The following is a 15,000-nucleotide window of genomic DNA, read 5'->3' on the forward strand; positions in this document are numbered from 1 at the left end:
ATCACATCACACACACAAACTACACACAGAGTGAAGGATATTGAGCTTCAGTGTTGTCGCCGTCTCAATACGAACCTGATACACACACACACACACACACACACACACATGGAGACAATGCATTATAAATAATAATGAAATCAACAACATGCGTGTGTGTGTGAGTGTGTGTATGTCTGTGTGAGTGTGTGTATGTCTGTGTGTGTGTGTGTGATGTTCTCACCACTAGATCCGGATCCTGCAGGAGGCTGAGAATGATTTCGTACAGCAGGGGGCGCAACTCCTGTTTAAACTTCACTGAGATCCACTGACCGACCAACCAGATCACACGCCTCCTAATCACCTTATACCTGCAGCACACACACACACACACACACACATACACACACACACTGTGATTAAAAGCCTTCCTGAACTCTAATGTGTGTTACTGAGGCACGCACTATTTCTCACACACACACACACACACACACACACACACACACACACACACACACACAGTTCACTACCTGCTGTGGTTAAACTGAAGTTCCATCAGCAGCTGATTATTAAACCACTGATCAAAATCCACACTGTCGAACAACTCGTACGCCGCCAAGCCCACCGCGTTATACACTGAGGAGAGACAGACAGGTCAGAGTTATACACAGAGGAGAGACAGACAGGTCAGAGTTATACACTGAGGAGAGACAGACAGGTCAGGGTTATACACCGAGGAGAGACAGACGGGTCAGAGTTATACACCGAGGAGAGACAGGTCAGAGTTATACACAGAGGAGAGACAGACAGGTCAGAGTTATACACTGAGGAGAGACAGACGGGTCAGAGTTATACACAGAGGAGAGACAGACGGGTCAGAGTTATACACAGAGGAGAGACAGACAGGTCAGAGTTATACACTGAGGAGAGACAGACGGGTCAGGGTTATACACAGAGGAGAGACAGACAGGTCAGAGTTATACACAGAGGAGAGACAGACGGGTCAGAGTTATACACAGAGGAGAGACAGACGGGTCAGAGTTATACACAGAGGAGAGACAGACGGGTCAGAGTTATACACAGAGGAGAGACAGACGGGTCAGAGTTATACACAGAGGAGAGACAGACAGGTCAGAGTTATACACAGAGGAGAGACTGACGGGTCAGAGTTATACACAGAGGAGAGACAGACGGGTCAGAGTTATACACAGAGGAGAGACAGACAGGTCAGAGTTATACACAGAGGAGAGACAGACAGGTCAGAGTTATACACAGAGGAGAGACAGACAGGTCAGAGTTATACACAGAGGAGAGACAGACAGGTCAGAGTTATACACAGAGGAGAGACAGACGGGTCAGAGTTATACACAGAGGAGAGACAGACAGGTCAGAGTTATACACCGAGGAGAGACAGACAGGTCAGAGATATACACAGAGGAGAGACAGACAGGTCAGAGTTATACACAGAGGAGAGACAGACGGGTCAGAGTTATACACCGAGGAGAGACAGACGGGTCAGAGTTATACACCGAGGAGAGACAGACGGGTCAGAGTTATACACCGAGGAGAGACAGACAGGTCAGAGTTATACACCGAGGAGAGACAGACGGGTCAAAGTTATACACAGAGGAGAGACAGACGGGTCAGAGTTATACACAGAGGAGAGACAGACGGGTCAGAGTTATACACCGAGGAGAGACAGACGGGTCAGAGTTATACACAGAGGAGAGACAGACAGGTCAGAGTTATACACCGAGGAGAGACAGACGGGTCAGAGTTATACACCGAGGAGAGACAGACGGGTCAGAGTTATACACCGAGGAGAGACAGACGGGTCAGAGTTATACACCGAGGAGAGACAGACGGGTCAGAGTTATACACCGAGGAGAGACAGACAGGTCAGAGTTATACACCGAGGAGAGACAGACAGGTCAGAGTTATACACAGAGGAGAGACAGACGGGTCAGAGTTATACACCGAGGAGAGACAGACGGGTCAGAGTTATACACCGAGGAGAGACAGACGGGTCAGAGTTATACACCGAGGAGAGACAGACAGGTCAGGGTTATACACAGAGGAGAGACAGACGGGTCAGAGTTATACACAGAGGAGAGACAGACGGGTCAGAGTTATACACAGAGGAGAGACAGACAGGTCAGAGTTATACACAGAGGAGAGACAGACAGGTCAGAGTTATACACTGAGGAGAGACAGACAGGTCAGAGTTATACACAGAGGAGAGACAGACAGGTCAGAGTTATACACAGAGGAGAGACAGACGGGTCAGAGTTATACACAGAGGAGAGACTGACGGGTCAGAGTTATACACAGAGGAGAGACAGACGGGTCAGAGTTATACACAGAGGAGAGACAGACGGGTCAGAGATATACACAGAGGAGAGACAGACAGGTCAGAGTTATACACAGAGGAGAGACAGACGGGTCAGAGTTATACACCGAGGAGAGACAGACGGGTCAGAGTTATACACAGAGGAGAGACAGACGGGTCAGAGTTATACACAGAGGAGAGACAGACGGGTCAGAGTTATACACTGAGGAGAGACAGACAGGTCAGAGTTATACATTGAGGGGAGACAGACGGGTCAGAGTTATACACAGAGGAGAGACAGACAGGTCAGGGTTATACACAGAGGAGAGACAGACGGGTCAGAGTTAGACACCGAGGAGAGACAGACAGGTCAGAGTTATACACCGAGGAGAGACAGACAGGTCAGAGTTATACACAGAGGAGAGACAGACGGGTCAGAGTTATACACCGAGGAGAGACAGACGGGTCAGAGTTATACACCGAGGAGAGACAGACGGGTCAGAGTTATACACCGAGGAGAGACAGACAGGTCAGGGTTATACACAGAGGAGAGACAGACAGGTCAGGGTTATACACAGAGGAGAGACAGACGGGTCAGAGTTATACACAGAGGAGAGACAGACGGGTCAGAGTTATACACAGAGGAGAGACAGACAGGTCAGAGTTATACACAGAGGAGAGACAGACAGGTCAGAGTTATACACAGAGGAGAGACAGACAGGTCAGAGTTATACACAGAGGAGAGACAGACGGGTCAGAGTTATACACAGAGGAGAGACTGACGGGTCAGAGTTATACACAGAGGAGAGACAGACGGGTCAGAGTTATACACAGAGGAGAGACAGACGGGTCAGAGATATACACAGAGGAGAGACAGACGGGTCAGAGTTATACACAGAGGAGAGACAGACGGGTCAGAGTTATACACCGAGGAGAGACAGACGGGTCAGAGTTATACACAGAGGAGAGACAGACGGGTCAGAGTTATACACTGAGGAGAGACAGACGGGTCAGAGTTATACACTGAGGAGAGACAGACGGGTAAGAGTTATACACAGAGGAGAGACAGACGGGTCAGAGTTATACACAGAGGAGAGACAGACGGGTCAGAGTTATACACAGAGGAGAGACAGACAGGTCAGAGTTATACACTGAGGAGAGACAGACAGGTCAGAGTTATACAGTGAGGAGAGACAGACAGGTCAGAGTTATACACCGAGGAGAGACAGACGGGTCAAAGTTATACACAGAGGAGAGACAGACGGGTCAGAGTTATACACAGAGGAGAGACAGACGGGTCAGAGTTATACACCGAGGAGAGACAGACGGGTCAGAGTTATACACAGAGGAGAGACAGACAGGTCAGAGTTATACACTGAGGAGAGACAGACGGGTAAGAGTTATACACAGAGGAGAGACAGACGGGTCAGAGTTATACACAGAGGAGAGACAGACGGGTCAGAGTTATACACAGAGGAGAGACAGACGGGTCAGAGTTATACACAGAGGAGAGACAGACAGGTCAGAGTTATACACTGAGGAGAGACAGACGGGTCAGGGTTATACACAGAGGAGAGACAGACAGGTCAGAGTTATACACAGAGGAGAGACAGACGGGTCAGAGTTATACACAGAGGAGAGACAGACGGGTCAGAGTTATACACAGAGGAGAGACAGACGGGTCAGAGTTATACACAGAGGAGAGACAGACGGGTCAGAGTTATACACAGAGGAGAGACAGACAGGTCAGAGTTATACACAGAGGAGAGACTGACGGGTCAGAGTTATACACAGAGGAGAGACAGACAGGTCAGAGTTATACACAGAGGAGAGACAGACAGGTCAGAGTTATACACAGAGGAGAGACAGACAGGTCAGAGTTATACACAGAGGAGAGACAGACAGGTCAGAGTTATACACAGAGGAGAGACTGACGGGTCAGAGTTATACACAGAGGAGAGACTGACGGGTCAGAGTTATACACAGAGGAGAGACAGACGGGTCAGAGTTATACACAGAGGAGAGACAGACGGGTCAGAGTTATACACAGAGGAGAGACAGACAGGTCAGAGTTATACACAGAGGAGAGACAGACAGGTCAGAGTTATACACAGAGGAGAGACAGACGGGTCAGAGTTATACACCGAGGAGAGACAGACGGGTCAGAGTTATACACCGAGGAGAGACAGACAGGTCAGAGTTATACACCGAGGAGAGACAGACAGGTCAGAGTTATACACCGAGGAGAGACAGACGGGTCAAAGTTATACACAGAGGAGAGACAGACGGGTCAGAGTTATACACCGAGGAGAGACAGACGGGTCAGAGTTATACACCGAGGAGAGACAGACGGGTCAGAGTTATACACAGAGGAGAGACAGACAGGTCAGAGTTATACACCGAGGAGAGACAGACGGGTCAGAGTTATACACCGAGGAGAGACAGACGGGTCAGAGTTATACACCGAGGAGAGACAGACGGGTCAGAGTTATACACCGAGGAGAGACAGACGGGTCAAAGTTATACACCGAGGAGAGACAGACAGGTCAGAGTTATACACCGAGGAGAGACAGACAGGTCAGAGTTATACACCGAGGAGAGACAGACGGGTCAGAGTTATACACCGAGGAGAGACAGACGGGTCAGAGTTATACACCGAGGAGAGACAGACAGGTCAGAGTTATACACCGAGGAGAGACAGACAGGTCAGGGTTATACACAGAGGAGAGACAGACGGGTCAGAGTTATACACAGAGGAGAGACAGACGGGTCAGAGTTATACACAGAGGAGAGACAGACAGGTCAGAGTTATACACAGAGGAGAGACAGACAGGTCAGAGTTATACACAGAGGAGAGACAGACAGGTCAGAGTTATACACTGAGGAGAGACAGACGGGTCAGAGTTATACACTGAGGAGAGACAGACGGGTAAGAGTTATACACAGAGGAGAGACAGACGGGTCAGAGTTATACACAGAGGAGAGACAGACGGGTCAGAGTTATACACAGAGGAGAGACAGACAGGTCAGAGTTATACACTGAGGAGAGACAGACAGGTCAGAGTTATACATTGAGGAGAGACAGACAGGTCAGAGTTATACACCGAGGAGAGACAGACGGGTCAAAGTTATACACAGAGGAGAGACAGACGGGTCAGAGTTATACACAGAGGAGAGACAGACGGGTCAGAGTTATACACCGAGGAGAGACAGACGGGTCAGAGTTATACACAGAGGAGAGACAGACAGGTCAGAGTTATACACTGAGGAGAGACAGACGGGTAAGAGTTATACACAGAGGAGAGACAGACGGGTCAGAGTTATACACAGAGGAGAGACAGACGGGTCAGAGTTATACACAGAGGAGAGACAGACAGGTCAGAGTTATACACTGAGGAGAGACAGACAGGTCAGAGTTATACATTGAGGAGAGACAGACGGGTCAGAGTTATACACAGAGGAGAGACAGACAGGTCAGGGTTATACACAGAGGAGAGACAGACGGGTCAGAGTTAGACACCGAGGAGAGACAGACAGGTCAGAGTTATACACCGAGGAGAGACAGACAGGTCAGAGTTATACACACAGGAGAGACAGGTCAGAGTTATACACAGAGGAGAGACAGACGGGTCAGAGTTATACACAGAGGAGAGACAGACAGGTCAGAGTTATACACCAAGGAGAGACAGACGGGTCAGAGTTATACACCGAGGAGAGACAGACGGGTCAGAGTTATACACCGAGGAGAGACAGGTTAGCGTTATACACCGAGGAGAGACAGACGGGTCAGAGTTATACACAGAGGAGAGACAGACGGGTTAGAGTTATACACCGAGGAGAGACAGACGGGTAAGAGTTATACACCGAGGAGAGACAGGTTAGCGTTATACACTGAGGAGAGACAGACAGGTCAGAGTTATACACAGAGGAGAGACAGACAGGTCAGAGTTATACACAGAGGAGAGACAGACGGGTCAGAGTTATACACCGAGGAGAGACAGACGGGTCAGAGTTATACACTGAGGAGAGACAGACAGGTCAGAGTTATACACCGAGGAGAGACAGACGGGTCAGAGTTATACACCGAGGAGAGACAGACGGGTCAGAGTTATACACCGAGGAGAGACAGACGGGTCAGAGTTATACACCGAGGAGAGACAGGTTAGCGTTATACACCGAGGAGAGACAGACGGGTCAGAGTTATACACAGAGGAGAGACAGACGGGTTAGAGTTATACACCGAGGAGAGACAGACGGGTAAGAGTTATACACCGAGGAGAGACAGGTTAGCGTTATACACCGAGGAGAGACAGACAGGTCAGAGTTATACACAGAGGAGAGACAGACAGGTCAGAGTTATACACTGAGGAGAAACAGACAGGTCAGAGTTATACACCGAGGAGAGACAGACAGGTCAGAGTTATACACAGAGGAGAGACAGACGGGTCAGAGTTATACACAGAGGAGAGACAGACGGGTCAGAGTTATACACCGAGGAGAGACAGACGGGTCAGAGTTATACACCGAGGAGAGACAGACGGGTCAAAGTTATACACAGAGGAGAGACAGACGGGTCAGACTTATACACCGAGGAGAGACAGACAGGTCAGACTTATACACCGAGGAGAGACAGACGGGTCAGAGTTATACACCGAGGAGAGACAGACGGGTCAGAGTTATACACAGAGGAGAGACAGACAGGTCAGAGTTATACACTGAGGAGAGACAGACAGGTCAGAGTTATACACCGAGGAGAGACAGACGGGTCAGAGTTATACACAGAGGAGAGACAGACAGGTCAGAGTTATACACAGAGGAGAGACAGACAGGTCAGAGTTATACACTGAGGAGAGACAGACAGGTCAGAGTTATACACAGAGGAGAGACAGACGGGTCAGAGTTATACACAGAGGAGAGACAGACAGGTCAGAGTTATACACTGAGGAGAGACAGACAGGTCAGAGTTATACACCGAGGAGAGACAGACGGGTCAGAGTTATACACAGAGGAGAGACAGACAGGTCAGAGTTATACACCGAGGAGAGACAGACGGGTAAGAGTTATACACAGAGGAGAGACAGACAGGTCAGAGTTATACACAGAGGAGAGACAGACAGGTCAGAGTTATACATTGAGGAGAGACAGACGGGTCAGAGTTATACGCAGAGGAGAGACAGACAGGTTAGTGGGGTAGGATTAGCGGTGTTAGCTGATAGGCTCCGCCCCCTGTGTGAGAGGTTTATACGAGAGCTCCAGCAGTAACAGCTCTAAGGTCTCCACTCTAAACCAGGAAGATCTCTGCAGTGTGTGGTGAGACAGGAACACCTCCACTGTCCATAAATTTATGATCTGAGGGTAATTTAATCAGAGTCTTATTGCTGGCTCTGTGTGTGTGCGCGTGCGTGTGTGTGTGTGAGTGTGTGCGCGCCTGAACCCTGAGGTTCTCCTATGATAAACTTTGATGAACCTGCTGATGAAGGACCAGAGCCAGAGTTTGAGTCTGACTTTATCTAATAGAAGAGTTTGTCGGACTGCAGGAGAACCCAGTGTGAGGGGAACCCGGCGTGAGGGGAACCCGGCGTGAGAAGAACCCGGCGTGAGGAGAACCCGGCGTGAGGAGAACCCGGCGTGAGGAGAACCCGGACTGAGGAGAACCCGGACTGAGGAGAACTTGTGGTTTAGATGAACATGGTGTGTGAGAGTGCTGTGATGTCATTACTGCTGCGTGGAAAGAGCTGATGAGCAGCGCTGTGATCTGTGTGCCATGAACACTACACTGTGTGTGACAGGGAGAGGGGGAGAGACAGAGACAGACAAAAGGAAGACAGACAGACAGAGACAGGGACAGGGACATAAATATAAAAGAAAATCCTACCTGAATCCTTCATCAGCATCTGTGCTGGATCATCTACATTACTGAGACCTGAGTGAAAGAGAGAGAGAAAGAGTAAGATACATATGGTTTGTGTGTATGTGTGTGTGTGTGTGTGTGTGTGTGTGTGTGTGTGTGTGTCTCACCCTGTATTGAGTGCACCATGTCCAGCAGCACTGGAGTCAGGGTCTCACTGTAGTTGTGGAAAAGGTCCAGGAACAAAACCTCTGTACACGGCTGTAACACACACACACACACACACACACACACACACACACACAGTTTATTTATGGTCATGATGTCACTGAAATAATGAAGTCAGATAATCAGTAAGAGAGTGAGATACAGAGTGAGTGTTCCTCAGTGAGCTTTCTCTCTCAACACAGTCTTCTCATCATCAGACACACACATACACACACATACACACACACACATACGCACACCCACATACACCCATATACATACACACACATACGCGCACACACACACCCACATACACCCACATACACCCATACACACACACACACACATACACACACACACACAACTACAAGCTCATTTATATATATAAAACCACATTATTATTATTATTATAGTGACACTCCTCTGGTGTTTGTTCCTCCTGAACTTACAGTGTAAATAATCAGCTGAAGTGAAAACGTCGGTTCAGATTAATCACACACACACACACACACACACACACACACACACACACACACACACACACAGAGATGAAGGGCATAAGTGGAGGTCACGTCAGATGTAGTCATGTGTACACTCCAGCACAAAAGAGTTAAACGAAGCGTGGACAGTGTGTGTTAAAGACACTTGACACGATCAATAACACAATCAGCGGGTGTGTGTGTGTGTGTGTGTGTGTGTGTGTGTGTGTGTGATTCTCTCTGCTTAATCTGAACCAATGTATTCACTTCAGTGTGTTTGGGGCAATGGGTGAAGATGAGTAATCATCTCACACACACACACACACACACACACACAGCTCTGCATTTAGATTTTGCAAAGATGCAACAAATACAAACACAAAATAAAATACAACCCCATTGTCAGTGTTGCTGAGCGTCGCCATGGTAACAACACAATCAGTAAAAACCCAAGCGTTTAAAGTAAAACTATTATAAAGTGTAACACACACACACACACACACACACACACACACACACACCAACATCTGTATATAAACCTACAGGAAGTGACATGTGGAGGAGAGCAGCTGATCTGACGATGTGTGTGTGTGTGTGTGTGTGTATACTCACCCGTAAACTGTATTTCCATGAATCCCCTCCCGTCTCCTCGACAGCTGGAGGGAACAGACAGACAGACAGACAGACAGACAGAGTGTGTGAGAAGTGGGTGTGGCCTCGGCGTGACTCATCACCGAGCTCCATCTCAGGTTTTAATAACCACAGCGCTCCGATAAACACCGCCGACCCGCCGCTCGCAGGAAATTAGATTCAGTCCCTCGCTCTGTCTGCAGTCACAGAGACTCAGGGCCTCAGGGTTCGACACCGCCGCCCACACCGCCGAAACAGGAAGTCAACAACACTAACGCCGCCGCCACCGCCGCCGTGACATCACACTCACCGGCAACAAATAAACCAGGGCTTCATTAGTTCAGGTCTTACTGATAGTGTGTGTGTTTCAGACAGACACACACACACACACACACACCCTCTTATAGAGACCTCCAGACACTCTTAGGCCATTGGATCAGACACACGCTATTAGGCGTGATTAGATCAGACACACGCTGTTAGTCATGATTAGATCAGACACACGCTGTTATATAGATCAGACACCCGCTGTTAAGCATAATTAGATCAGACACACGCTGTTAGTCATGATTAGATCAGACACGCGCTGTTATATAGATCAGACACCCGCTGTTAAGCATAATTAGATCAGACACACAGGTTAGGCGTGATTAGATTAGACACACTGGTTAGGCGTGATTAGATCAGATACACGCTGTTAGACGTGATTAGATCAGACACGCTGTTGGGCGTAATTAGATCAGACACGCTATTGGGCAAAATTAGATCAGACACACGCTATTAGGCGTGATTAGATCAGACACACGCTGTTAGATGAATAAAAGCCAATCACAGTGTAAAAGAGGCGGGGTTAACAGCTAGACAGTGAGTGTGTGTTAGTGCTGGTGATCAGGGGTGTGTAGATTGGACTTGCGTACCGAAGCTCTCGGGGTCCTCCTCCCACATGGTGAGCTCTTCCTGTGTTAAGAGGAAGTACTTGGAGACGAGTCGTTTACAGATCTCAGTCAGAGTGGAGTGTGTGAAGAACGTAGACTTTATCCTGTCAGCCTCCAGACTCTCCGCTTTACTGTCTGTAACACACACACACACACACACACACACACTTTAATCTCACACCCTGAACATTAGCATGGTGTTCCGCGCGGTGTGTCAGTGCGACTCCCCCCTCCCCCGTACCCTCAGGGTTCTTGGCCAGTCTGTAGGCCTCGTTCTTGATGATCATCTTGAGGAGGTTCATGCACTGGACGATGAAGCGCTCGAACACGAGACCGTCGCCGCGCTCGGTGAACACGAACAGCACACAGAACTCCAGACAGCGCTGGATCAGGGGGATGAACGAGAGCGGGTGTGTCTCCAGGAAGTCCAGCAACTACACACACACACACACACACACACACAATGTGTCAATGTGAGTTAAAGACGAGTGTAATAACAGTGCAGTAAACCTCCAGCAGAGTCGTGTGTGTGTGTGTGTGTGTGTGTGTGTGTCTGTGTGTAAGTGTGTGTGTAAATGAAACGCTGCAGCGTACCACTTTTGTGTAGAGGATGGTGATCTTCTCCAGTTTCTCTCTGCAGGCGTGATCTGCCTGCACACACCCACCTGAACACACACACACACACACACACACACACACACAGACACACACGTTGGATGAACTAAAGGTTAGAATGTATTATTTGTGAAGATGAGTTTTACAGTGTGTGTACAGGACAGAGTCACAGCCTGTCTCACTGCAGGGACTCTGATCTGTGTGTGTGTGTGTGTGTGTGTGTGTGTGTGAGTGCTGGAGTGCTCATGACTCCCTCAGTGAGTTATAAATAAATAAATAACTATGATGTAGAGTTCACTCACAGCACTGTAAGAACTGCCGTAACCTGTCGAACACCGCGCTGAGAAAACCCTAACACACACACACACACACACACACACACACACACACACGGAAAAAAAGAACACTTATACATACACTTTAATACCACTGTGTGCATGAGTGTTAGAGTGTATATGAGTGTGTGTGTGTGTGTGTGTGTCTATCTATATTATACAGATTCACTACACAGACTGATATATTCCATGTGTTTATTTCTTCTCATTGTGATGATTTTTACTTACAGACGATGAAAAACCCAAAAATCAGATCCAACTTCAATCTCAGAAAATTACAATATTACTGAGGACCAAAAAAAAAAGATAGAAAAGGGATTTTTAAAGGGGGTTTGGGCGGGGCTCCTTCACATGAATTACTGCAGCAGTGGGCGTGGCATGTAGGCGATCAGTCTGTGTCTCTGCTGAGGTCTTACCGTATGGAGGCCCAGGTTGCTCTGATAGCGGCCTTTAGCTTTTTTTTTTCCTAATTTTCTCCCTAATTTAGTCGTGTCCAATTCCTCCCCGTCACTAGGGGGCTCCACATTAAGGCTACTACAACCACTCAGTCAGGAGGGCGAAGACTATCACGTGTTTCCTCCGAACCGCGTTGGGACACTGGGACACTGATGGGACACTGATTTCCAAATTAAATGCAAAAAAAAAATGCACAGAAAAGGTAAGACGTCTCTGATGTCATCTCTGGTTCAAGACTGGCTTGACATACAGTAAGGATTGAGACAGTTGTGTCCTGGATACGTCTGTGATGGTGACACTAACTCCAGCTGCTGTCCTCTCCTTGTGAATCTCCACCAGTTCCTTCAGTTCCACACTCCCCTCACGGCGGCGCTCGTCCCTGTGTCTTAACCTCATGTGCAGGGTGTCAATGATCGTCTTCTGGACAACTGTCAGGTCAGCCGTCTCCCCCATGATCGTGTGTCCCACTGTCCCAGACTGAGAGACCGTTAACACACTAAAGAAAACCTCTGCAGGTGTTTGGAGTTTATTATCTGATTAGACTGTGACACCACGAGTCTCTAATACTCACGTTTTTCACAATATTCTAATATTCTGAGACACTAAATTTAGGTTTTTATCATCTGTACGTCATAATCCTGTGTGTGTGTGTGTGTGTGTGTGTGTGTGTGTGTGTGTGTGTGTGACTGAGTGTGTACTTACCATTACCTCCAGGTTCTGATGAGGTTCCACAAATCCATTTACTGTCAACTTACGCAGAACTGTTTGTACAGCACACACACACACACACACACACACACACACACACATATTACTGAGTGATTCTAAACAAGGAATCCTGAAATTCAAGAGCTGCACAAAGTATTGGCACACCTCTGCCATCCACAATTAATAGATCACCACAGGAGCGGCCCTGAGAAGCGTGTGTGTGTGTGTGTGTGTGTGTGTGTGTGTGTGTGTGTGTACCCTTCAGAGACAGCAGTGTGTGTTCCAGCGCACTGAGAGCTGTGTGTGGATCTCCAGTCTGTATCTTCAGCAGAAACGCGTCTGTGTGATGATTCCACAGGGAGCAGGCGAAGCTGTATATGCTGGAGGCCAACTTCAACACACACACACACACACACACACCAAGATTAGAGTGAGGCAGTGCGTGTGTTGCTTTAAGGCATCATTAATAAAGTGTGTGTGTAATTTCCTGTTTTTATCAGAACTTCATAAAGAAATGTTTTTGTTCAGGATGGAGCTCTGTTCTCACCATTTACATTTACATTTAGGCATTTGGCATCTTATTTGGCATCTAACCCTAACCCTAACCCCACCCTCACTCAGAACCCCCCCCCACATCAGCCTCTAAAACCCCCCCGCCCACACAAACACACACACCTGACTTTAGAACCCCCCCCCCCCAGTGTCAGACTTTAGATCCACAGTGTTTAAACTCTACAGCTCCAGAATCCTCAGTAAATAAACTTTAACCCTATAAACTTTGTAAAATGTGCTTATAAATACAAGGAGACTGTAAAGCAGAAGCGCGTGTGTGTGTGTGTGTGTGTGTGTGTGTGCGTTTGTCAGTGTGTCCACTGCAGCAGGACACTGATCCAAGACAGGAGGCAGGACACACTCGAGGAGCTTCAGGAAATTACAGGACTGAGCTGAATCCTAATGAGACAGACACAGAGACTCTAACTCAGCTGAGCACTTCCTGTTTACTGACGGGTTCCACTTCCTGTTTACTGACGGGTTCCACTCCCTGTTTACTGACGGGTTCCACTTCCTGTTTACTGACGGGTTCCACTCCCTGTTTACTGGGGGGGGTTCCACTTCCTGTTTACTGGGGGGGGTTCCACTTCCTGTTTACTGACGGGTTCCACTTCCTGTTTACTGACGGGTTCCACTTCCTGTTTACTGACGGGTTCCACTCCCTGTTTACTGGGGGGGGTTCCACTTCCTGTTTACTGGGGGGGGTTCCACTTCCTGTTTACTGACAGGTTCCACTTCCTGTTTACTGACGGGTTCCACTTCCTGTTTACTGACGGGTTCCACTCCCTGTTTACTGGGGGGGGTTCCACTCCCTGTTTACTGGGGGGGGTTCCACTTCCTGTTTACTGGGGGGTTCCACTTCCTGTTTACTGACGGGTTCCACTTCCAGATTAGTCCACACACCCTGAAGGATAAACTGATAACCGCTGTCCCCCTCAGTAACCGGCTCTGGACATCCTGGTGTCACCTGGGCACCATCCACCTGGACACTCACCTGTACACTGTGTGTGTGTGTGTGTGTGTGTGTGTGTGTGTGGGTACACTCACATGTTGGAATAGTGCGCGGTCTGTGCTGAGGCATTTGGAGGCGAGTGTTTTGATGACGTGTGTGAGTGTGAGCAGCGCGCGGTGCTGATGGAGCTCGTCTGGGTGTTTAATGGCCTCCAGCAGGACGGGGACGAGCTCAGGCCACTGACGGGGACAGTCCAACCTCGCCACCTTCGCTATCAGCACCGCAATCTGAGTCGCAATCTGCACACACACACACACACACACACACAACAGTCTTACAACCTCAGCAACATCACCTTCCTTTCTATATCTGGCCTATTGATCTCGCTCACACACACACTTATTGATTTCCAGTTAGAAGACACATGACATGGCTGATTATCAGTGACAGTGTGTGTGTGTGTATGTGTGACCTGATGGACAGGCTCATTGAAGTTGGTGATGAGTCCTGCACGCAGAGACGTTTTCTCCTCGTCTGAGATCGCACTGTAACACACACGGGGGGGATGGGACAGGTTAGAGAGGGAGAGAGACAGGTGAGTTAGAAAGACAGGAGTGAGAGGGTTAAGATAGATGAGGGATGGTGAGACAGGTGAGAGAGAGACAGGTGGTAGAGGTTGAGAAAAATGAGGGATGGTGAGACAGGTGAGAGAGAGACAGGTGGTAGAGGGTGAGACAGGTGAGAGACAGGTGGTAGAGGGTGAGACAGGTGAGAGACAGGTGGCAGAGGGTGAGACGGGTGAGGGATGGTGAGACAGGTGAGGGATGGTGAGACAGGTGAGGGAGCGTGAGACGGGTGAGGGATGGTGAGACAGGTGAGAGAGACAGGTGGTAGAGGGTGAGACAGGTGAGGGATGGTGAGACAGGTGAGGGAGCGTGAGACGGGTGAGGGACAGTGAGACAGGTGCCTTACTTG

At 48.7% G+C, this 15,000-nt stretch overlaps 1 protein-coding gene across 1 annotated transcript in view; it reads right to left on the bottom strand.

The window, feature by feature from the left end:
• Window positions 1-15,000, bottom strand: part of ipo11 (importin 11) — a 34,777-nt gene that overhangs the window by 16,986 nt on the left and 2,791 nt on the right. Inside the window, exons 3-17 of the mRNA XM_053504883.1 lie at window positions 14,998-15,000; window positions 14,498-14,570; window positions 14,121-14,324; window positions 12,780-12,912; window positions 12,516-12,574; window positions 11,325-11,373; window positions 11,002-11,072; window positions 10,649-10,841; window positions 10,390-10,542; window positions 9,455-9,498; window positions 8,327-8,417; window positions 8,184-8,231; window positions 510-615; window positions 224-350; window positions 42-75 (exon numbers count right to left, since the gene is read on the bottom strand). The exon at window positions 14,998-15,000 is cut by the window's right edge and continues 98 nt beyond it. Of these exons, the coding sequence (XP_053360858.1) occupies window positions 42-75; window positions 224-350; window positions 510-615; window positions 8,184-8,231; window positions 8,327-8,417; window positions 9,455-9,498; window positions 10,390-10,542; window positions 10,649-10,841; window positions 11,002-11,072; window positions 11,325-11,373; window positions 12,516-12,574; window positions 12,780-12,912; window positions 14,121-14,324; window positions 14,498-14,570; window positions 14,998-15,000 (1,388 nt within the window). The remainder of the gene's footprint in view (window positions 1-41; window positions 76-223; window positions 351-509; window positions 616-8,183; window positions 8,232-8,326; window positions 8,418-9,454; window positions 9,499-10,389; window positions 10,543-10,648; window positions 10,842-11,001; window positions 11,073-11,324; window positions 11,374-12,515; window positions 12,575-12,779; window positions 12,913-14,120; window positions 14,325-14,497; window positions 14,571-14,997) is intronic.

The sequence above is a fragment of the Clarias gariepinus genome, chromosome 9, assembly GCF_024256425.1.
Source record: "Clarias gariepinus isolate MV-2021 ecotype Netherlands chromosome 9, CGAR_prim_01v2, whole genome shotgun sequence".
Taxonomy (NCBI): Eukaryota; Metazoa; Chordata; class Actinopteri; order Siluriformes; family Clariidae; genus Clarias; species Clarias gariepinus.